Source organism: Amblyomma mixtum, chromosome 6, assembly GCF_055824585.1.
Source record: "Amblyomma mixtum isolate Tamu chromosome 6, ASM5582458v1, whole genome shotgun sequence".
Classification (NCBI taxonomy): domain Eukaryota; kingdom Metazoa; phylum Arthropoda; class Arachnida; order Ixodida; family Ixodidae; genus Amblyomma; species Amblyomma mixtum.
In genome coordinates this window covers 133,869,879-133,894,065 of record NC_143017.1, presented here as the reverse complement: position 1 = coordinate 133,894,065, position 24,187 = coordinate 133,869,879, and the positions used below count along the sequence as shown (strand labels likewise).

General features: G+C 43.6%; 1 protein-coding gene across 2 annotated transcripts; it reads right to left on the bottom strand.

The window, feature by feature from the left end:
- Window positions 1-1,205: 1,205 nt before the first annotated feature.
- On the bottom strand, window positions 1,206-22,632 carry LOC149340437 (uncharacterized). Of its 2 annotated transcripts, XM_089551252.1 has the most exons (15): window positions 22,545-22,632; window positions 22,163-22,344; window positions 19,854-19,977; window positions 19,011-19,097; window positions 16,775-16,960; window positions 14,623-14,664; window positions 13,686-13,815; window positions 11,846-11,940; window positions 10,032-10,176; window positions 8,574-8,779; window positions 5,722-5,961; window positions 4,579-4,671; window positions 3,894-4,015; window positions 2,518-2,620; window positions 1,206-1,353 (listed from the first exon to the last, which is right to left on the bottom strand). In XM_089551252.1, the coding sequence occupies exons 2-15, from the start codon at window positions 22,330-22,332 to the stop codon at window positions 1,264-1,266; spliced, it is 1,833 nt and encodes a 610-aa protein (XP_089407378.1). In that variant the 5' UTR covers window positions 22,333-22,344; window positions 22,545-22,632; the 3' UTR covers window positions 1,206-1,263. The 2 variants fall into 2 exon arrangements, with proteins under 2 accessions (XP_089407378.1, XP_089407376.1); XM_089551250.1 differs by having other exon boundaries at window positions 22,163-22,626.
- Window positions 22,633-24,187: the final 1,555 nt, after the last annotated feature.

Below are 24,187 nucleotides of genomic sequence, written 5' to 3'. Positions count from 1 at the left end.
TGTAATAACATGGTCTGATTTGTCAAGTGAGCACCCTAGGGATCGTGGAGTCACTGTTTCAAGGATGCACATCACGTTCAAAAGTGAGCAAAATGTTTTCACTCCCAGCAAAATTTGTCTGTACAAATATGGCGGACAATGTGCTACCTAGCTCACTGTTTTGTGAAATATTATTTACTGCGTTTGCTGTATGGCACAAAAAATCAACTTATTTTTGACAAGAAGGATGCAAGATTCCACTAAAACATTGAAATCACAGCTAGCTGCAGCACTCTCAGGAAAAGCTGAGAGTTCGCTGTGTACACAACCGTCAACAAAGCACCTGAAAGGGTTAAGGTTTCAGACTTCCAGTGTCTTGCCTACCCATTTCTGTGCTTTGTCAAATGCCAAGAAGCAATACTCCAGAGGGCTTACATTCGACGGTGTATGACTTCTTGCTTTGAGCAAGCGTTCCTCCCTTAGATGTGTACTGCCTCCTCGAGATGACGCGCCCCATACCGGAGAACTGTACATTGCATAACAGTGTTAAAGCTGTCAATGTTTAAATCTGCGATTACGTCACCATTTCAAATGCTAGCACAAAAGGACTGTGCATGCTTCCCTTGCAAGTTTCACTCATTCAACCCCCTTAACATCGGAGAATTACAAAACCTCCTCACTTCTCTTAAAGCAGAATGTGCCTAACGACATCTATACGCCTGGTATATATTTATAGCAGCGACTTCATGGAGCAAAATCCTATGTACAAAATGCGTTCATTACAAAATGCATGAATGCATTGTACGAAATGCATTCAAGAAATGAGGGCCAGAATGTTTTTCCAACAGAGATCTTCTTGCTCAGGGAGAAATGTCAGGGCCTTTTGTTTTTCATTATTCACACAATAGTTGATAATGAGTAAAGAAGGCATCGCCAAAAAGTACAGTCAGGGACAAAAGTCTCCGGACCACATGTTCCTCTAACGAAGCAGATAGCTCTGCAATTAGTCGGCGGCTGGAGACCACACCTGTGGAGGTAAAAGTTAAATTTTTCTTCTTTCATGTCCACAAGTGCGGTCTCCAGCCGCTGTCTGATAGTAGAGCTATAAGCTTCGTTTGAGGAACACGTGGTCCGGAGACTCTTGTCCCCGACTGTACATCAGCAGAAACAAAATATTTCAATATTCATCGCTTTGAAAATAACACAATGCTGCAAGGAAACAGGAATAAATAAACAAGCGCAAAATATTGTACCACATATACAGTGAAAATACCAAGGTAAAGCTTAGAGTTTAGTCTTGTGGAGCTCTTCAATGGCATCTATTACTGTGTCATGGCATTCCTTCATAATTTCCATATGCTCCTGGCAGGTGGCCTGAAACATTAAGAAGTTTTATGTGTTAATTACACTAGAGTTTGGCAAAAAAAAAAAAACACGCAACACACCCCAAGCTATAATGTGACCTCTGAATTATTCCTATTGAAGAACAGTGACCCTGACCAAGGACTAATTTCATCAGCAAAACAAATGTAATAAAAATGTGCCGGTGTTGCTGTAGCTGCCTCAAAAAGCAGTGAAAAAAAAAAAAAAAACATTAGTGCCATATTCATACCGCGGTTACGAATATAATGCAAGCTGTGTTTTTAAGGCGGAAGCCTTTAATGCCTCATTGTTGTAAGCAGGAGTTGTCAACAGAAATGTCACGCTTTTCAATTGGTCGAAACGGTCATGACGTCACAGTGCACGAATTTCAAACGGGGCCAGTTGTACTTTGGCTAGTAACCATGCAACCAATTAAAGGGATCGTATAGTGATGCTCCAAGTAAGTGGGACTGAGTTTAGTTAATTGCTTCATTACCCAATTAGCCTAATTAACCTTTCTAGTCAGGCCAGATAACCGAGTAGGAAATTGGTCGAGTTCGGGAATCGAACCTGGTCTCTGGAGTGGGAGAGGAGCAAGCTAACCACTCTGCCATGCCAGCTGGATGGTTTGGAATGAACAAAGGCGTGTCTAGTAAACAGGTGACTTCCTTCACTCCCATCTTCCTCCCTTCCCAATTACAGCAAGGTTTAGGTGTCCACCCAGATATGCGAGACAGATACATTTCCTTTCCTCAAAAACCAATTTACCTCCCTGGCAGCAACGCTGTCGCGAGGCGGAGCCTAACATCTTAACGCTTCAGTGACACAAGCAGCAACACCGCGCTTAAGGCTTTCGCCTCACCGCACTTTAGGTCAACAAAGTGCCCCCCTGAATTTTTTTAGAAAATGACAAGAGGCAAAAAAATTGCGTTAGATTCGTGCACATATGCTATAAGATGTTTCGATGAAAGTAGAGTTTTTGTCAAGATCCAGTAATCTCTCAATACAGCCCAACACTAATTCACCCTCCTTGTCCCTTTAATGTCGCTGGCAAAGGCAGCTGCCAACTGTATACAAAACGCAGAACACTATGTGGACAGTGCAATAAAGGAATTGTCAATGTCAGCAAGCTACAACGTGTACCATAAATACTCTGTGCATTTACTCAACAGTTACCTTTGCTAGCGCCTCAAATTCTGCCACCTCCTTGTCACTAGCTGCCATGGCCTCCTTTCGATGTGCAATAGTCTTGGCCAACCGCAGCTCAGCTTCAGCCAAACTAGGTGGTTAGCATGCGAGAAAGAAAAAGAAATGGAACGCATAAGCACTACATGCTGGTTGGCTGCCACAGGGAACAAAAGCAGACCACTAAATTTGTAATAAAAAAAGTAACTGGTGCAATAACGTAGATGCGAAAAAAAAAACAGCAAGGCCTGTAGTAGTTATTAAACTACAGTAAAAGCTCGCCGATTCAACCCCGTTAATTTGGACTGCCAGAGGACTCCCTGCTGCTGCCTGCGTTAATCAATGGCATCAGAGGCTCTGATTCAAACGGAGCTAGGCTCACATAGTCAATTTGGCTAGGCTCCTGAGAGGGGGCCCAGCGGGGAGATTGATTTATTTTCACATCTACTTCAGACTTGCATATGACGTAACAATAAACGGCATATGAAATACAATAAGAGCATAAGAAAACACTCAGTAAAACATGAATTGTGCCGGAAGCAACATGTTCTTGGAAGCATCTTGTCTTTATATACGGAAATAACGAATTCCATCTGCTTTTAATCTTTTTAATATTTGCAGGCAAACTGAGCAGCACTTGGAAGTCAGTTTTCTTCTTCCACAGCTTCACTCTTGCGCTTTGCGACAAAGCAAACTTGCGGAAAATGCAATATTAAGCACAGGCTCACTAAGCCTGTGCTTATGGTTGATATTTTCGCATGTTTCCTCCGTCACAAGCTACAGGAGCACGGAAAATGAGGCCGTCACACACGCCAGCTAAAGATTTGGCCAGCTGGGCTGGCATTCCAGCCCAGCCCACAGAAATATAGCCCCAGAGGAACCAACAGACCCTTTCCTAGCCTATGTCATTAGAGCACATTAGTCTAGAGAAATACCCAGCTGCTGACAGCATGGTACAGTAGGTGCTCTCATCACATAAAGAATTGTGGTGGCATTGGCTTCCTAACTGAAAATGAGCTTATCGGGCCTGAAATGTGGACAGACAAGAGTGGAGAGAAATGTAAGCATTTTACAATGACAGCTGCAAGACGAACTTTCTGTTGGATAAACAGTGCCAATGTTGCATGTCGTAACTAAAAACTGTCGATGTGGGTAGGTGGTCTCATGACACCTGCAACACTGCTACTGCTGTCACTTTTTCATGGCTCAGAGATAGTAATAAGAGGGGGACTTTTTTACAATTACTGTATTAATACGAAACTTCAGAAACAGAACCATGTTTTACTATCCTAACGCACAACCAAATAAGAGCATGTTTAAAGAGCCAGATTTGTAACCCGAACAGCACATTTTCCTGGGGCACTAACCGCTTTTCGGCCTCTTGCACAGCTTTTTTCTGCGCTTGGTGGATCTTCTGCTGAAGGTCAGATATCTGCTTGCAAAGCACCGCATACTGCTCATCCAATTCCCGAGCCTTCTCTCGTTTCTCCTAAAAGAAGCAGCAGAAAGAGTGGGAACACATGCTTACAGATGCTTAATGGTTCAGCAACGATTTTCTTCAACATTTTTGAGGCTAATTTCTAAATTCCTCCATAGAAATTGGCAGCAATACATTAAAGCCTTTCCAGCATATGCACTCGAAGCCGCAAAACATTCCAAAATTATGAAAATCTAGAAAATAAAACAGCTAAGCATAAAGCCATCGCAAACCCAGGAGTCGTACAGGAAAAATGTACCTGTGCTTGTATTACACCAAACTCTGCCTGCCTCAGCTTATTAAAACCAGATTGGCTTTCCTTTTTATCACCAAGAAAAGACAACAACTAGGTCTTGCAGCAGTGTGCCCCCCCCCCCCCCCCCCCCCCAAAAAAAAAAATACAAAAATTCTGGTATACTCCCGAACTTCTTAATCTTTAAATTGAACTCAACACAGTGTTAGCAAGAAGCAAAACATAGCAAGGATTCGTGCAGCTCTTCAGTTACACGCAAATAGAAATGCAAGCGAGAAAGTAAACTAATGGACACTGTGCGGGAGGATCGAATGATGCTCACAGCCATCTGCTCCGTGTGGTACGATTCACGCATGGAAAGGAGTTCCTGCTTCAACTTCACCTCCCGTTCCAAGGATTCCACATCAAATGAATACTGCGGAAATAAAGAAAGAAAAGACATTTAAGAGGCAAGCTCTACCCTTCAGCTGTGAAAGGTAGGAAATGTACAACTCTGTTCAGTACGAATGGCTCCTGTTTGATTTTGGTGGTACACCAAGCAGCATAAAAGGCCAAATGGGAAACAGAATTGTTCGCTATAGGCACCTTGCTTCTACCAGGCACCTCCACCATTGGGTGTCGTGAAGCGCCATCAAGTGGCTGCTTTTTCATTCACAGGCAGACAGCGGTAGTAGACGTGTCGTATGTGAGGCCGCGGAGTGGCGAAGCACGGCATGGGCCCATCATTTCGATGGGTATCCTGTAACTGCAAAACATAAATGTTTTTCTTTTCGTATTGCAAACTCTAATAGGTGACATCTACTCCTTGAAGTGGGTGATGTCTACAGAGCAAAGCTGTATTAGTGCAAAGCTTTTAAATTGCAGGAAAATGCCTTATTACTCCACCAATGCATGTCAAGCTTAAGGTAAATTAAGGTCTTCAAGACTCCAGTGATTTCTCTTAACATAGTACTATAGCAGTTTAAGGTCCGCAACAGCCAAACAATCAGTGCTGCTCGGTGCGAGTGCTGAGCTGGTGCAGCTGGAAAGTGCAATCACACTACGGTTATTGCCCTCTGCGTTAAAGACTACAGGCATAAATCATGTACAAGCCAGTCACGAGCATGAAGCCTTCCTTGTTGGCACAAAGTGTATCCAGAACTATCGTAGGCTCATGTGCCGAAGAGAAAAAATGGTAAAATGGTAAAATGTTTTTCAGCAATTCTTAGAGAACAATTTTTCGAAACTTGCGACGCTAAGTGCACAAAAAAGGGCACCAACAGGCAAAGGGCTCTACTGCAAACCAAAGCGTGGTTAGACTGCCTCTGCCTCTATGTTGCCTCGGACTAAAAAGAATAGCGGTGAGATGGTCAGAATTAAAAGCACCATGGCCACCACAGCACAAGCAGAGTAAGTTCAGTGGGAAAGGTGCGTTGGTAATGGGCACGCGAAGTTCCTACACAGGTTAGCACTACGGCCACTGCACCTGCTCGCAGAGCTCTTTGTCCTGGCGGATACAGCCCTGCAGCTTCTCCTTGGCCTCGTCAAGCAGCTTGAACACCTCCGCGGTGGCGGCAGCGTTGGTGACCTGATGCCTGTGCAGGGACCGTGCGTCCTCTACGGGGCGCAGGTCAAAGTCGTCCAGCACAGCCCGTGGAATCACATGGCTCAGGTGGGAAGCACACCTCTTGAAGCGCTCCTGCACTTGGGCCTGCTCCTGACGAAGCTGCACCATGAATGGATGAATGGGCGGGCAGTACGAAATGCAATTACTGTAAATCCATTGGTTAAAGAACTGCCAGTTTATATGTACGGCCCCTTGTTTTAGCTTTTTTTTTTATTAATTAGGGGGTAAAAATCGGGTTTTTATTTTCAGAGCTTATATCAAGGGAGAAATCGAGCTTTTTCAGAAACTGCCACAGAATTCAGCGGGTTTTATTCGGGTTATATTCCCACAAGAAAAACAAAACTAAATATACAGCAGAAAAAAAAAGCAGGAAAAAAGCAGAAATTGCAGTCAGCAGCACTGTTGTCACGCTCTTTTATAGGGAAAGAGCTGTGCTTACTAATGTGCTTACGTCCAGCATGCTACGTCCAAATATGGGCATGCATTCCGCATCAACAACGAATGATTTTTTTTCTGGCTAGCAGGAAACCGGCAGGAATCTGACCGTAGCTGACTGTGCTTGCCATCCAATTTCCGTAGAAACCTGAGATGGGCAGTGACTCAGAATGGGGAGGCGTAAAAATAATCACACCATTTCAACAGCTCTTCTCTTTGATCCACATTGAAGGCAGCTTTGACATTCCTGTGAACCAGGCCTGTATGCCATGAAGGGCTACCTTTCCAAGTCGAGCAAATTGTCAACACGGTGCATTTTTGTGTAGAAATCTGGTTTAACCCAATTCCTAAGAAATGTTTGTGGGGTGCAAGAATCAGGTAAAACTGGGTTTTAACTGAAAACGAAGGGCTCTATTTATATGTTAAAAGTATGAAGTGTAGGTGTTAAACTTTTTCAGCAGTTAGTAGCTCACGTGATATAGAAATATTGAAAAATTAGTCATGCTTGAATTGTGTGTTGTGTTGTGTTGAGTTTAATGGCGCATAAGCGACTAAGGCTATCATGCGCCAAGCTCAGGGTATAGAAGATTGTTTTATGTAGGATGTCATATAAAAGTCTAAATGAACGGCGGTGTAAAGGGCCTAAAAAGTTAATTTGTGCAACCTAGTAAAAATGACAAAATTTTAAAAGTGACTTATGGTAAAAGCTTCAAAGGGGTTCGGTAACCTCAGCAGCCATCCTTGGCTAAGCAAGGATCCCGAGGTCCCGGACCGATGGAATAGGGACCTCAGCCGTCTTCTCAGGAGTGAGAAAGGGGCTGGGGTGTTTCAAAAACAAGTAAGGCAATAGGTTAAAATTTATAGCTTATCGAGAAAACCATCTTCTCTTAAAAAGCTAAAAACAAAACTTATATCTACAAATGCATTGTCACCCAAGAGTAGCATTGGATGGAGAGGAATGTGTTCATTATAAAATTGAGTGAAGTGCTTTTTTCTTATTATTTCGAGTTTTGAACATGATATTAAAATATGGATTAGTGTGAGTTCGTCTCCACATGTTTCACAAAGAGGTTTGTCTTGTTTCGTCATTAGGAAGTTATGTGTCAGGTGTGTGTGTCGTCCTATGCGGAGCAGACATAAAATTACCTCCTTAAAACGCTCCTGGTGCGTACAGGTCTTCCATTCCCCTAGGACAGGTTTTACATAATGTAGCTTGTTGTTTATTTCATTGTCCCAAGTTGTCTGCCATTTAGCTTTCAAGTTAGAATGTACTAATTTCATGCAGTCTCTATACCATGCTTGAATTATTAGTAGGCATGTGCACATGGCGTTTATGGGGCACACATGTTGCTGAAAACTGCTATTTCCGTGCAGCCTCTGCAGATGACAGGAGCACTGCAGAGTTCCCACCCTAAAGCACATGCCGCAGGTTTTCATTTCAGGATACATTCTAGTGGCTGGCGCAAAAGTAGCAATTTTCCCGACTCATGCGCAATGTAAACTTTTGACGATGGGTGTACAGTTGTGAGCAAAATTGGTATACAACACACAGCCGGTGGCAGAGCTCGGGAAAACTGCATTGAAACGCCATCTAGCCACAGCGACAGGGGTCGCCACAGCTCAAGGGAGACCCATCTTATCTGCAGGCATGTAAGCTGAATCCTTTCAGTGTGTTGCGCTACCGCTCGGTGAAATGCCTAGCGGTGCCGCAGCAGAACCGTACCTGTGGCGCCCTTTTTATTTATTTTTTTCTTTTCAGCGATCAAGATACCACGGATGGCCGGCGCTTGCTTCAGAGTGAGACTGATATCGGGCCAGAGCTTTTAGGCGAGAAGGTGCGCGACGCATCAAGCCAAGCTATCCGACATGCTTGTCGGTAAAATGGAGCACCACATTTGTCTCAATTCCAGATAGCTGTCGCTAGATGGCGTTCCAATGCAGTTTTCCTGAGCTCCGCCGCCGGCTGCGTGTTGTATACCAATTTTGCTCACAACTGTACACTACAAAAGTGTGCAAATATCATTGTACTTGCGCAGTGTCGTCAACTGTGCCAAGTCAGGAAAATCGAGAAGCTAAAACCAAACTGTAGAGAAGGCTGTTTACTTGTAGCTCATCATACTATATTGCATTGTGTGGCATGGAATACAATACCGATACCTTACTGAGGGCCACAGTGAGTATTTGACGAATGCACAAGCATTAGCGCAGACAGACAAATTGCTTGAGTACCACTAGCGAAAGTGGCGTACCAGGAAATAACACCTGCACGCACGCACCTTCTCGCTGGCATTGTACCACGCAATGTTGCCCAGCTGGTACTGCCCCTTGAGTGCCTCGAGCTGCGAGCGTGCGGAGGTGATGTCCTGCTGGAGCCGCTGATGCCGCTGCTGCAGCGTCTCCTCGTCTTCCTGGCGGAGGCGCTGCTCTCGCTGCAGGGCCTGCGCCTCAGCCAGCTGCTCCTTCAGCAACTGCTTCTCATCGTCTGCGGAGCAGTGCACACGCTCTTCTGAAGTCACTGTACTTACTGTGCATGCGCAGCTTTTACGAGATGTGCTAGGAGATGACACTGCCGACTGATGCAGTGCATCACAGCATGCCTCAGACACTTTGGTCCTGGACAGGCTTTGTTACTCAGGAGTCACTAGACACCTCAGTCACCCTGTGAGCAGGCGGTGGAGTCTACCTACAGATTGAGGCAGTTATGAACCTTTTCTCATTAGACTCCGGTGACTTTGAGGAAAGGAAAGGTGCATAACTGGCTCCCTGGGTCAGTGGACACCTCAATCACACTTAGAGGTACGCTGGTGGTGTCCACCTGCAAGAAAGCCTAGCCTGCCAGCTATTCTTTATCAGGTGGAGGCATGTAATAACTCGACCTGTGGATAGCTGGGGCATTTCTTCTGGTCCCTTGAAGTACAAATCAATGAGGTTTTACTACCCATCATGTTATTTTTAGTTTCCAGTCATGCACCATTCGTGGATTTCATTTTGCTACTCATTTTCCATGACCACAGTAGAGGCTGCATGATGCTATGCTATCTAATCAAACAGTATACATTCCTGTGCAAGTTTCTTTTTTTTTTTTGTTACAGTGCTCAGTCACTCTAGACTTGTTTATTTCTGATGCAAAAAACAATAGCACAAAAAAAAAAACATTTACCTTAACTTTTTCTTAATTTTTTTCACACTGAACATATATTTGATATCTGATACAATATTCGAAAGCACTCTTTCTTTGTGTTAGTGTCTGATCCATATGAGAAAATTTCAATATTCATTCGACTCTAGTTTTGATGCATCACTCCACTACTCTACACACTTCACCAGACTGTGAAGCTCCAGCAGTCAAGTTGGCAGGCCACTGTGTGAAGGGTCATAAAGTAGCCCATTCCTGCACACTGTTAACAAAGTGCCTTCTTTAGCTATTCTGTTGCATGCTGCATTAGTTCATTGTCTTTACCCAATCACAAACGCATTGCCTATAATTTTCCTTCCCACAAATATTCTGCAGGAAGGTATAAAGGATTAAAATAAAATTAAAGTGACATTAAAATTAAGGAGCTTTGTAATCCATTGAAAGCACTACAGATCAACCAATCAAAGGCACAAAAATAAAACAGACCTAATAAAATGAACATGCAGACACAAACTTGCTCAAACATAAAAATGTTGAATTGCCAGCTGTACTACACGAACACAGTTTCAATTCTATGAAGAATTAAAAGTAAACGCACTGAGAGCAATCAGTCTCTCCTCGTTCTTTGCCACCTCTGCACTCCTGGCTTCACAATGGGCAGCCATTTCTTTGAAGTAGGTGTTGTAGTTCTCAATTTTCTGCTTCTTCATCTGCAAGTCTGCCTTGCGCGCTTCATGGAGTTCCTGCAAGAGAACCCAAACCAGACAGCTGAAGCCAGCAACCCAGTCCACTGTTCCATGAAAAGTCTCATTGAAAGATCCACGGCTTCAATATGAACTGTCATAGTGACTGCAAATAAATCACGCAAACTGAACCTCAGGCCCTTAGAGCCAGGGATCTTTGGGGCTGTAAAATGGCGAAAAAAATTTTAGGAAATAGAATTTTTGAAATCTACAGCCAACTCTCTTCGAATCTATTAAGTTTCATTTTTTTGGAACAAATTTTAGCTGCAATTGCAATTTATAATTCCATTTCATCCCCCATCTCACTGTTTTCACGTTTTTTTTCTAGGCCACAAATTTTTACCGATCTTGATGGTTCAACAGCACGAACAAAAAGGACAGAGTAAGAGAACGGACACACAAAACAGTGCTGACCCTGCAGATAAGTTTTATTGGAAGCAAGCACGTCAATTTATACAACGCTAAAGCTGCGCACATGCGCATAGTCAACCATAAACGTTCTCATAAAAAGTAAAAACCCACTTCAAAAGCACACGAAAAGCTCCAGAATAATATCGACAACCCAGGTTATTTTGACATTCCCGGACATCATTCATACACAGGTGATTTCCCCTTTTGGACTCCATCAAAATGCAGCCACTGCAGCTGGGCTTCGGCACTGCAATCTCACATTCAGCGGCCAAAGCGAACATGGCAGGATTACATGCAACGGCAAGCTTTTTGGGCTGGGCGGGACCTGAAAAATGGTCCAAATAATCAAGCAGTCTGAAGAATTCGTGAACCAAAAAAAAAAATCCCTCTGCTGGAAAAAAAAAGAAAGACACAGAAAGTCACAAAATTCACCTTTTCCAGCGTTCTGTTAGCAGGCGATAATACATATTAGTTTGTGTTCACACCACCTTAAGTCGCCAATACCATGCTGTGCAACACAGCTGTAGGTCATGCAGCAAGTACACCCTCTGACTGCACCCTCGTCCCCCACTGTACCCCTACTGACCCCACACCAAGGGCGATGTTGTCTGCCATGGAGGGACGCCACTACTGTCCAGTTTTCAATGCAATCATGCGGCCCAGTTCTAAGTGCTCTTCTTTCACACCGGCAAAGATCCAGTTGGTTGTGACAGCGATGCCCACTCACATCTGTTATGTCTGAAAAACTAACTTTCAGTTGAAGAAATGATCTCCATAGTGTTGCTGGTGTCTATTCTATTCTAAAAAAGTCTGTCAGCTACTGGTCATTTCAGGACTAGCCTCATTTCAACAGTAGGTAGTCACAAACGAAAATGGCCTCAGTTATTTTTGCAACACAACTCAACATTAGTGCGCATTCTGCCCTGAATGGCAGAATTTGAGAGCCAGCATGTCCGCTGTACTTGCTGCCAACAAGACGATCCATAGGAAAAGACACGACCACCGTTTCTAAACGCAAGACTTGGCAACTTTGATCAGCAAGGAGAAAGACATTTCCTGACAAACAATTAGTGGTAATCCTAATCAAAAAATAGACTGCACCAAATGTGCAGTACAGCTAGGTCACTGAAGCAATAAATATAGGGCTAACAAAAAAAAAACGAAAAGACAGTGCGCAGAGGGTACTGAAAGCCATGTTCCTTTCAAGAAAACAAAAAAAAAGAGCCAGGCGAAATGAGTAAATGTGAATGAAACACACCAGGGCAGCAGTCAGTCTTTGTAGTTCCTTGTCTTGCTCGGCTAGCTTTTTCTCGAGGTCTTCTATGGGCTCCACAGGGCCAACCATGGCCAACACTGAGGGAAAAAAAAAAAAAGCGGGCTGATATGAACATGTTAACAAATGCTTGTCCTTCTAAACACCCAGAAAAAATGGCAGCGGTGAGTGTTCAAGGTTTAAATACTACTACCCAGTTAAGAGGAGAAGAGGCTCACGATATTTAGAGCATAAGCTCTTATTACCTCATTCTTCAGTTTCACGCCGTCATCTGTGTTCACAGCACCACCCGTCTTGGTTCAGGGCAAAGTGGAGAGAGGGAATCATCATCTCCACCTTAGGGGAGAGGATGAGGGTAGGAGGCGATGGGTGGCTTAGTGGCTCGGAAGTCAGCATCGGCTGTGGGGAGCGGTTGACTCGAAACCCACCACAGCACAAGGACAAGTACAAGAGTCAACCGGCCACACTTTCTTTTTACACCACAGCTAATGTAGTTCAAACAGTCAATTATGCACCCGCAATTGTCCCGTGAATTAGTTTTATTAATGAAGTCACAATGAAATAATCGGGGAGCTTGTACTTGTGTGCAGATATCCAAATATGCCATTTAGTTTTATGTAAAACAAGCGTACACTTATGTTATGTCTCTCATAGCCTTAGTCGCTTTGGGACGTTAAACCCCATAAAACTAACTAACTTATGTTATAAGTTATGTACAGTTTTTGTCTTGTACTTTCAAGAAATTTTAGTGCGGAGAACTTCCTCACTCATAACTATGTCATTGAAAGTGATGCAATAGGCCGAAGTCACTTTGAAGCAGTTTATGGAGCAGCCAAAAGTGGCTTTCGGTGCAGAAAAGTGAGCACGTGGCACAGATAGATGCCACATTTTCCAATGTATAAGTTGCATTTTTTTTCTGGATTTTTCATTGGTACGACATGTACGAAAAATGACGCATCACCGTACGCAATCTTTTGCAGTCCCCAGTGACCATCTTTAAAGAGGAGAACGAAGAGTGAACAAACTGCAACACACAATAAGCTGCCATATACAATGGTGGCCAATCAGCGATGGCGTCCAGTTCCGCTTTGGCCCTGTTGCTGTTCCGAGTGCACTTAATGTGGGCTGTCAAATTTCCGGCACGGGATGCACCACTAGTGTGAAGTGACATTCACAACGCAGCATGCGGGAAAGCTGCCACGGTTGCAACATAACAGCAGAGTTTGGTTTCCATGAGAGATGTGATGGGACTGGCACAAGTAAATGTAACAGCCGGGAAAACGCAGCATCGGGGAACTCGAATCGGCACACAAAAATGCATGTTCCCTGAAGATTCCGTAACCAACTTTATTAATAAACATCCTCCACCCATTAAGAAAACTGCAGCCGAGGTGTCCGCACAAACGCTCACTGAGAAACTGCGTATAGAAGTTTGGAACAGCCAGGTGCAGTTCCATTGACAAATTCCAGTGGCACTGTGCAAGTAAATGCTTTTTATTCAACCAGTTACAACTTTAAACATTTCTTTATGCAAAAAGTTTATGCAGTTTTCTAAGCATTCCAAGTTACACAAGCACCTGGGTGCAGTAAACACTCCCACATTCAGCACCAAAAGCAGCTATCTGAACAATAGAAAACTACCAGTCCATCCTGTCACTAAGAGCTGGCCTGAATTAAGAAGACCTCAGTCTTAAATTCATCCTTGGACATGCCCAAGTCATGGACACTGTTTTCATGCCTCGCCAGCTGCTGACAAGAAGCACAGTGAATTGGAAGAAAAAAAAAAAAGAACAGGCTTTGCTCCCAGCACACAAACTTGTCTCACCAAGGGCATCCAGCTCCTCGTCGTCAACCTCGGTGTCATCATCATGCTTATCGAGCATGAATCGCAACAGGTTTCCCATGCTGCCATCGCCACACTGCTGACTCCCAGGGGACCCAAAAGGCATGTCCGACTAGATGGGCGCAAAAACAGAGAAAACGTCCCACAAGTCGCATCACAGCAAGTCGCACGTCACATCACAGCATATAAGCAGCAATTTCAGTGCATTATGGTAATGAAGGCTGAGCAGTTCAAGCCACTGTACTGACCTTCCTGCATTTCCTGAAGCATGAACCATTACATTTTTTTAGTACTCTAGCACTCATATTGGCCACTACTCGCCTTTAGTCATTGTTTGTTTGTCTGAAGCAAGTGTATCAGGGGATCTTTTGCATGGGTATAAGCACATTTTACTGGTCCCTTTAAGTTTGCCTTAGAGGGAGTCTAATGTGTACGAAAAATTTGCATCATTCCTTTGCTCCTACGCATTAAAAGCTCAAAGACATACATTCGATATGGCATGATTTGTGCAGTAACACTAAACAGGAAAAGCAAAGAAAATGAGATCAGAAGAAAGAACATTGCTCATTTTTGATGACAAGGCCAAAATGACAAAGCAGTTGGCTTTGACACAGCATCCCTATGATGGGCTCAAAATGAGCTCATGGAACACATCCTGTACTCCCTTCTGTGTAGGTGAACTCAACAGCTAATATACCATGTTAGCTAAGCTAATAGCATTGATAACAACAAGTTAATACAACAGTCAACTCACAATGGCAGTTATTAGCTAGGCTAATAGCATTGCTATTCACAACAAGCTAATATAACACCTAACTCAGAGCAGCAGTGTGCCAAAAACCAGATATCTTGATATTAATTGATCCAGAGCACAATAAGTGGGGCCCTGCTTGAAGTAGAAGACAAGCTGGCAGCTTACCGAGCAGAAGAAGTCATCCAAAGGACTCAGCGAGACATGATACTGCATGAGGAAACAAAATGCAATAAATCAACAACTATCAATTAAGGAAATATCGTCAAAGGTTACTGCAATGGCATGCAAAATAGCAGCCATGAGTCTGAACCGTCTTGGCTTGCTCGTTAATGTTCCCAGGTCCCAAGCCCTCCACTTTGCAGAATATGCATAAAACTAAAATCAACAAAAAGTAAACAATGCAGTGTTACTGAACGAAGGTCATGCTGCTAGTTGCATTGCTGCTTGGATCATGCACGCAGCCACCCGAAGACAACAAAGGTAGGTTCTTATCCTGAGGGAGATTTGCACAGTGTTGCAGAGCAGTCCTTGAAGTGAGGAAGTTCAAACGAGTTCTTAGCAAAGGAAGTTTGCCAACCTCGGTTGAAGGGAGCTTACAATTGCTCATAGTAAATATGCACCAGGGTAGTGAATGGTTTGCTATCATTTTGAAACAGCCTCTAGAAACAGTAAAAAAAAAAAATTCCTTGCAGCCAATGTTCTCTGCAGATTTTCAAAAAATCCACGCACATAACTGCCGTAGACCCCACTTGGGTGCACATGGTAGCAATCCACACCCGCCATTTTTATTGTTCCACGAGTTCACCTCGTGGAGAATTCATCACTTCTTCTCTCATAGATATTTGCTCTGTTACGGTGAGTGCATCTATTAACAATAGCAGATTTAATTATGCGCTGTTTATTGCACCACTATTTCGTACATGTGCAAACATGATGGAACCTTAATGGCTTACCTAGACATCAAAAAGTTTGGTTTGTGGGGTTTAATGTCCCAAAGCAGCTCAGGTGATGAGGGATGCTGTAGCTAGAGATTAAAAAATTTTGAAAGGAGAGAACAAGAGTTCACCTCACCATATCCAGATTTACAGCACAAGGAGCGGCAAAGTGTTCCACTACACGAATGAAAAGCAAACTATGCAGCCTGGCTACTTTTGCTGAAGTTTGTAGACGCACTATGGGTGCAATGAACACTTCTGCAGCATGCTAGACTCACTGGTCGTACAATAGCAAGCAATAAGGTGCCCCCTAACCAAGAATTTTGTGTACCAAGTATGCAGCCACATATGTGCACATTGCTTTGGACAGGTAGCAGCCGGGAGGAGGAGAGGCCAGTCCAAGAACATGACAATAGTGACTCGTGAAAGTGCCAGGGTGAGGATGGATGACTGGAGAGAGAATTTAAAAATTTTACTCAATAAACCACAGGAATTTGTGGGAAGATCGTACACATCCTTACCTTGCCCCGGACTTGACGCTCAAGTTTATGAACACAAACACTGACCACAAAAGAATGCAGGTTACGAGTGCGTATGCAATCAGCTGCTGCGTATGCAACAGCTGCACGAAAGTTTTGCTACTGCTGAGAACACAGTCAAGCCCACTTATAATGGTTACAGTTATAAAGAACACTCGTTCATTGTAAACGAGATTGATGCTACCATCAAAATATGCATTACAGCAATGGCACTGACTCTCGTATACAAGAAAAGACTGTGACAGTATACAATTCTGTTATAGTGAACAAGGACGAGCTGCCCTGCAGCCAAAAAAAGCGTGCTTCCTGCCAGCGTGGAGACAAAAAAAATTTTCTAGCTGCCGTTACATGTATGCCCCCCCCTTCCAAAAAATGTGTTGACCACGAAAGAAGTAATAAAAAGTCTGCACTGAAACTGTTGACCAACGATGCAGTGATGGGCTGCAGTGTCAATCGGTGCATGCATATGCAATAAATCAACAACTATCAATTAAGGAAATATCGTCAAAGGTTACTGCAATGGCATGCAAAATAGCAGCCAGTCACATAGTATGCCATGCTGGCATAACCAACCGGTCAAGTGGCAGGCAGTCTCCAGTCAGTGCTCCAACTTCTGCACTCCTGCCGGGTGGAAGCAGCCCGCATACAATAAGCAGTGCAACTGATTCGTTCTGCGGCACTAGCCATGCAAAGCCACGCGAAGCCATGTGACATCGAACTCACTTTCTTTGAAACTGCATTCCCTTGAAGGCCTCGCATTCCTTTAGTCCTTGGAGTTTCAGGTTGCTATGCGAGAGGGCTATTTGCACGCGAGTACATTCTGGGCACACCAGGCAGACTCACTTTGACGAGGTCGGCCAGCCAGGTGATGATGGCCAGGGCCTTGTGGGGCTGGGAGCCAATGCCCATCAGCATGCTCTTGTGCAGTGGATACGGGTACCGCAGCAAGCGCAGCTGCTCAAGCACCACGTCTTCCAGCCGCGAACCCCGGCCCAATGCAAAGTTTGGCTCCAGGAACTTCATCAGGAACTGCAGAGCCGGTGAATCGTTTGTGTGGTTTGGTCTGCCATTTCATTTTACATTTATTAAGCAAGCATTCAACTAGGAGAGAGAGAAAGGGGGGTTGCATATTGTGCAAACAGCAACAGTATAACAGAGAAGCACTTGTAGCTAGATGTGTTGGTGCATATTCAGGAAAGACACATTAGCGCAAAGGCGAACACGGACGTAGTGAGGGAACAGGACGACCGCTTGTCCTGTTCCCTCACTACACCCGTGTTCGCCTTTGCACTACTGTGTCTTTCCTGAACCACAATATAAAAGCATCAATGGGATATGTACATATATACAGGGTGTTTCACCTAAGACTTTCTGCAATTTTTAAAAATAAGCTATTTGAATTAGATGTGCGCTTTTTCTGGCATAGTATTGTCAGTGGTGTAGTACATCATAATGCAGCTAAGATGTGCTAACTAGCAGGCTTGTTAACCAATATTTAATAGTTAACTTTTAAACTATTACCGTTGGGCTCCTTAATTAATGAGAGGCATGCAGCCCACCGAAAGTAATGTCCATATCCGTTTTTAGAATTTAGAGAACGCGATTATCCTCGGCGCTGTGGCTCAACAAATTTCGCCTACATCGCGCCAAAATACATGCGGTTTGGGAAGCTTGCAGGCAAAGCAACCTCTCCGGTGAACCTAACTCGTCGAAATAGCCAAAATTTGTTGGGCCACAGCGCCGAGGATAATCGCGTTCTCGAAATTCCAAAAACGGATATGGACATTACTTACGGTGGGTTACATGGCTCTCAATAATTAAGGAGCCCAAAAGTAATAGTTTAAAAGTTAACTATTAAATATTGGTTAACAAGCCTGCTAGTTAGCACGTCTTAGCTGCATTATGATGTACTACACCACTGACAATGGTATGCCAGAAAAAGCGCGCATCTAATTCAAATAGCTTATTTTTAAAAATTGCAGAAAGTCTTAGGTAAAACACCCTGTATAAGATACTAGCACATATCATATATGGATGATCCTGAAACAAAGGCATGGTTAGAATTTTAGCCCAAAAAGATCGCCACCCTTCAAGAAAATAAGGTGTGCCAATATATGTGCATGATGCTAAGAAATAATTACCGACAACTGCCCTGTGTAACATGAGATTCAGCGAGAGCTATTTGCAGTACTGAATTCGCCCTTTGCCGCACCATAGAGTGGCGCCCTCTGTGCATAAAGGCATGAATGGGCCCAAGTGCTAGTTGGCGCTGCTGCACACAGAGGACACCACACCCTTTTGCTTTTAATCTGTCCTGCACACCATGCCAAACCCCGTAGCCAACCTACCTATATTTACCTACATATTAACAACTGCACTTGAACAACGTATCCACATGGCTAGAGAAAACAACCTTCTCTAAAATGTGTATCAAATAAAATGAAACACTACGTCTAGCTGCAAAACAAGATGAAGAAAGATATTACGCGCAAGCAAGTGCATAATCTAGTCACCCACCCCATTAGACTTCAATTGATTACATGAAAGAGAGTATGGACGAAAATTTAATATTTAACTGACAAATCTGCATTAGAGTAAGTAAAAAGCGTTAGAGCAAGCAAAAAGTTAAACTTGCTCTTCTATTCATACTATGTCTGTAGTGCCAACAGGCTATAAAATTCAAATAATGATCAAGTTTTGTCATAAGGCAAGAGAGAAAGAGTACTGAAGAGAACTTCCAGATCTGAACTGCAAAGAGTATACATTACCAAGCAGCTTTTTGTCACATACAATAAAAAAAACTGTTTATAATAGTTTAAAAGACTAATGCTGCCTGACGAACTACTCAATCAGGTCACTTTTAGAAATTTCTGCACATTAAAAAGGAGCAGCTTTCTGAGTATAATAGCAGACAAATTGTGCTGAGAGATATAGAAATATTACCAATAAATTATAAAAGCTAGTTTATCCAAAGTTTTGGTCTGTGCATGACATGCACGCAAATTCAGGCATGCCATTGTGTTTATCATTCATCAAGGAATAGAAAAAGGAGTCCAGCTGAGGCAACAAACATACCCACCGTGAACACATTCTCAAACTCCCTGGTAGACATTCTGGTCAATAGTTGTTGGGTTGTGTGGTGAGGATAGGATTGCTCCTGGAGAAACTGCAGAGGCCAGATAAACATAGGCGCAACGTCAAAACTTTCCCGCAGAGAAATAGTTTCAATCATAGACACACTCATATGACCATGTAGATATGATTGTTTGGCACATTTTACAAAGCGGTAATTGTCACAGCTTGTGGTGAAGAGGAAAATATGAGAAATCCTTCAAAAACTAGGCATTTCCGCAATTCCATATACAAGTGCCCCAAAAGTAAAGTGACGCGAACTGAAAAGATTGTATCATGAAGTGGTCTAGCGTCAGATGTGTGTACTGTTGCAAAAAAAAAATGTGAACAACAAACGTCATAGGCACTGCATTGCTCTTATTTCTCTTATCACTCCTGTATATGCATTGGCTATACTTTTGATGTTCACCTTCTAACCATCCCAGGCAAAGTAGCATATTTTTCCAGTAACTTGTTCCATTTTATTTTGGGGCCACCTGTATATGCAAATGCAAATGTACACTGTGAACTAAGACACAGGCAATCCAGAATATAAAAACCACAGTGAATAGGCTTGGCAAATAACCGAATGTATAAAGGCATGCTAACATCCATGCTAAGCTTTTCTAGATTATTTACACAAACATTCATGCACAATCCCCCTCTTTGTTAGCTGCAATTTTTACTCTAAACACTTTCAACAGGCCAGCCGTAGTTGGCTGTGGAGTATTACTGCAGCCTCAAGAGCACTGCCCAATCAAGCATAATACACAAACAAAAGCTCACACTGGCAACAGAACTGGAAACTCACTGAATACAATTTCTCGACAGATTCTGCAACGAAAGCCTTGTCTTGGAATGGTCGCTGGTCTTTCAAGTTTGCTTGCCTAGGTGCTCCTTGACTGAGGCGGTCAACCTGGGACGCACTTGACGAGCTAGTTGACAAAGGGAGCAACGGATAATAAACCAAAAAGGAATAAAGGTCAGCATACAAGCACTGTTTTGCACATGGCTCGAAATACAACTATAAATAACAGCTTATTAAACTGAGCAAGCTGCACATTTTACAAGTGCCTTAGCTGCTTTACTACTAAGCAGAGCAGTTTCATAACGCCACATATCCATTAACTCATTCCACATGAAGAGTACTAATTGCCAATCTTTTTATTTCTGTTTATGGTTTGGTTTTGGTTTTATGTGGTTTAACGTCCTAAAGTGACCATGGCTATGAAGGGAACCGTAGCAGAGGGCTCCAGACAATTTCAACCACCTGGGCTCTTCAACATGCACTGACAGATATTAGTGTGGGCTTAAAAAATAAATAAGAAAAAAAGTGCCCTGCCCGCACCGAACATGCACTGACAGTGCACACTACACAGACCTCTAGCATTTCACCTCCACTGAAGTGTGTCCAGAGCGGCCAGGATCGAACTCGTGTCTCTCGGGTCAGCAGCCGAGCACCTTAGCCACTGAGCCACCACTGAGAAATTGGTTTGGTTTATGGGGTTTAACGTCCCAAAGCGACTCAGGCTATGTGAGACACCATAGTGAAGGGCTCCAGAAATTTCGGCCACCTGGGGTTCTTTAACCTGCACTGACATTGCACAGTACATGGGCCTCTAGAATTTCGCCTTCATCGAAATTCGGCCGCGGCGGCCGGGATTGAACCCGTGCCTTTCAGGTCAGCAGCCGAGCACCATAACCACTAAGCCACCGCGGCAGAATCTGAGCTGAGAAATTGGTACAAGACATGCGAGGTAAATTTGTCTCAAATGGGTCAACCTGGGAGAGCTGTCCAAGAGAGGCTGCTAAGCCACTAGGAACAGTGTGAATGGATTCTTGTAATGTGAAACTTGGACAGCTCAGATTTTAAGAATCAGAACCATACATACATTGCATGGTTTAACGTCTCGAAGTGATACATGGGCTATGAGGGTTGCTGAAGTGGAGGGCTTCGGATTAATACAGAGCAGCTAGGATTCTTTATGTGCATTGACATTGCACAACACACGAGAGTTTTTGTATTTTGTCTCCATCGAAATACGCCTGCCATAGCCAGAATCAAACCAGAATCGTAATTAGTACTTATAGAAGGTGTTTCTGATGTATTCATGGTTTCGTTACTATCTGTCAGACAGTATGTGCACAACTGCATGCACAGTTACCTAGCAGATTTTCATGACAGTGTGCTGCTCTTTGCAATTATTTCCATCTATCAGATGAATCTAGTACTTTTCAGATCACAAGTGGGGAAATTCTTCATGTTATCTAGGAAACACAGTAAATAGCATTTCATATAAGAATGAGCTCGGAAGCAAGACATCCGTCATAGCCATGCAAACAGATTCTGTCATCTGTAATGTCTTTTTCCTCTCGTTTTCTAGTGCAATATGCTATATGTCTAACAAATTCTGGTTGTTTCAACGTTACTAATTATTAATCAATGCTAATCATAAATGTGCAAAAAAATTCATACACGCCTGCAGAAAACTAACAGCTGGTGTCCTGCACTGCTAAACTAAACTACACTGCTAAACTAAACTTAGCTGCACTACTAAAGTTTAGCCCTCTTCCTACTCACTCTCTCCGTTCAGTTCAAATGCAGACAGTACTGACAGGCAGCGCTACTATGCACGTGCATTCAACTTCAAGAAATATCCCGGTAACAGACCATCCTTTTGCACATGCAGAAATAAAAATAGAAAAGCAGCACCGCTGGTATAAAAGTTCTGTAAACCATCTTCAAACTGCGTAGTGATGGGTTCCAATTAAGCCATACTTAGTTGCCGAAGTGTCCCTCTGGTCTAGGAAAATGTTACGACGCACACCACTGCCAACGCAGAAAAAAAGGTAAGAGGACTGGACGGCAGAGCTCGCTCACTAGCTCTTGCCATGGCGCTATAGTAATCGCTTTTTGGTCTTGCAAAACTAAAGCACTTCAACCCTCTCGGCTCGTCTATCCGCTGCCTGTCACCAACTTCTAAATACGGGCACCGGCGGATCAGACAATGCCAAATTTAAAACTGACGCTGGCATCGAAGCACCCAGGCAGCAACCAACTAGCGGCTGGGTTCAGAGCCCGGACGCGAATGAGAAAAGTGCATTAAAAGGTCAACTCACCGCCTAGATCGAGTCGCCGACGTTGCGGGTGTCCAAGCAGAGCGACTGCTGCGTCCAGTCATAACGCCAAGAGAGCTGCGTAACGTGCTTAGCGACGAGCTTCGTCGCGGAATTTGTGAGCGCGGTGTAATGAGGCTTTTCTTGGCCGACCTCCCTAGCCTGATATCCATGGCGTCAAGTAACTGCGTGAAGTTACAGAGACTAGTAGAAGACAGAGCAGAACAGAAATAAGGACTGCGACAGCGCAGCAAGGGAGTGTCAAGAGCAACTGTACTACAAAGCTCAAACCGAACTACCGCTCGAATTTGACAAACTGTCGGAAAGCAGCCAACTAAATCAAACTCCCATCTGCTGCAACAATGTGGAGTGTCAGCGTACTAACCTTCTACCCTTACAAGTAATTCGGTTGGCTTTAAAAGCTTGGTTCGTTGGTTCTCTCGTTCTTCGCGCTGGCGCGCGGCGAATCCGGCATGGAGGTAAAAAAACTTTTTCTTCCTCCATGGAATCCGGCGATTTGGGCCACGTGACCAACAAACTTGTAGCCCTGGTGGCTAAAGATGTCATAACCATTTAAAACTTTTTTAAAATCAAATAGTTATTACAAGTATTTAAAACGTTCAGTGATTTTAAAATAATTTTTTAAATTGTTATATTAATTACTAGCATTCATAATGGTGAAACGGCTATGAAGCTGCATGCTGCCGTCACCAGAGCTAACAAAGCCAACGCAAAGAGTCTTGGGGAAGTCGTTTGCTATCGCTAGTTTCGGTTCCAACTTTCTCCTTCTACACGCTTGCTTCATGGCAGTCGCTGTGTTAATATTGCTTGTTCGGCTAATTTATTTGTATTACAGCATCGCTGATTGCATGGCACATTGAAAGGCAAAATAATGAAAGTGGTACGAAGCCTTCTACGCGTATGCATTACGACGTGAGACTCCCTGTGCGCACAGTGGCATGTATGAGTCTTTTGCTAGCCCACTGGCAGCCTATTTACACGCAGTGAGGAAAATATATTTTTCTTCTGCTAAACTGTGCATGTTTCAGCACTTCGTAGTGCGGTGAATATATATATATATATATATATATATATATATATATATATATATATATATATATATATATATATATATATATATATATTCACCGCACTACGAAGTTCCCCTTGGTTTCTGTGGCTGTTGGCTTCTTTCATTATATATATATATATATATATATATGCGTGGTACGCAAGAACCACGCACGCTAAACATAACGCGAGTGGGTTAATGCGGAAGCGTACTCCCCGGGTTTCAGCGGTGTCTGCGTGAAATCTCCGAGTAGAAAGTGTAACTGGGTCACCGAGTCAGCGGACACCTCAGTCGCACCGACAAGCCGGTTAGCCGTAACTATGTCGACTTCCATATGTCTTGTGACGTCCGAACGACCTCCGCGGGTCTAGAACCCACCACCATTGTAGGACTCGAACCCACGACCTTTTTAGTAACACTATCATCATTATTATGACCAATAGCATCGTCATCGCTATCACCCATATCACTACCACTGTTCTTACAACTGTGACCAACTGTCACTATTGCTGTGATCACTATCAGTAGCTATCACTATCAGCAGCTGTTATCAGTATCACGCGGTGGCTCAGTGGTTGTGGCGCTCGGTTGCTGACCCGAAAGACGCGGGTTCGATCGCGGCCGCGGTGGTCGAATTTTGTTGAAGGCGAAATTCTACACACTTGTGTACTGTGCGATGTCAGTGCACGGTAAAGAACCCCATGTGGTCGAAATTTCCGGAGCCCTTCACTACGGCGTCCCTCGTTCTCGTAGTGGAGGTCTCCGGAATAATTTCGACCATCTGGGGATCTTCAATGTGCACTGACATCGCACATCACTCGGGTGTCTTTTGCGTTTCGCCTCCATCGAAACGTGGCCGCCGCGGTCGGTAGGCGACGTAAATTTCGAACAGCTATCACTCGCATGGTCAGAGACTATATTCAAGATATGATAAGGCAAACATAAGCAGGACAAAT

Coding starts and splice junctions, on each gene's coding strand:
- LOC149340437 (XM_089551252.1), bottom strand. CDS start 22,332: ATGGATATCAGGCTAGGGAGGTCGGCCAAGAAAAGCCTCATTACACCG. Junction 14,665..16,774: donor GGCTGGCCGACCTCGTCAAA/GTGAGTCTGCCT, acceptor TTCCTCATGCAG/TATCATGTCTCGCTGAGTCC. Junction 13,816..14,622: donor TGGATGACTTCTTCTGCTCG/GTAAGCTGCCAG, acceptor GCGCCCATCTAG/TCGGACATGCCTTTTGGGTC.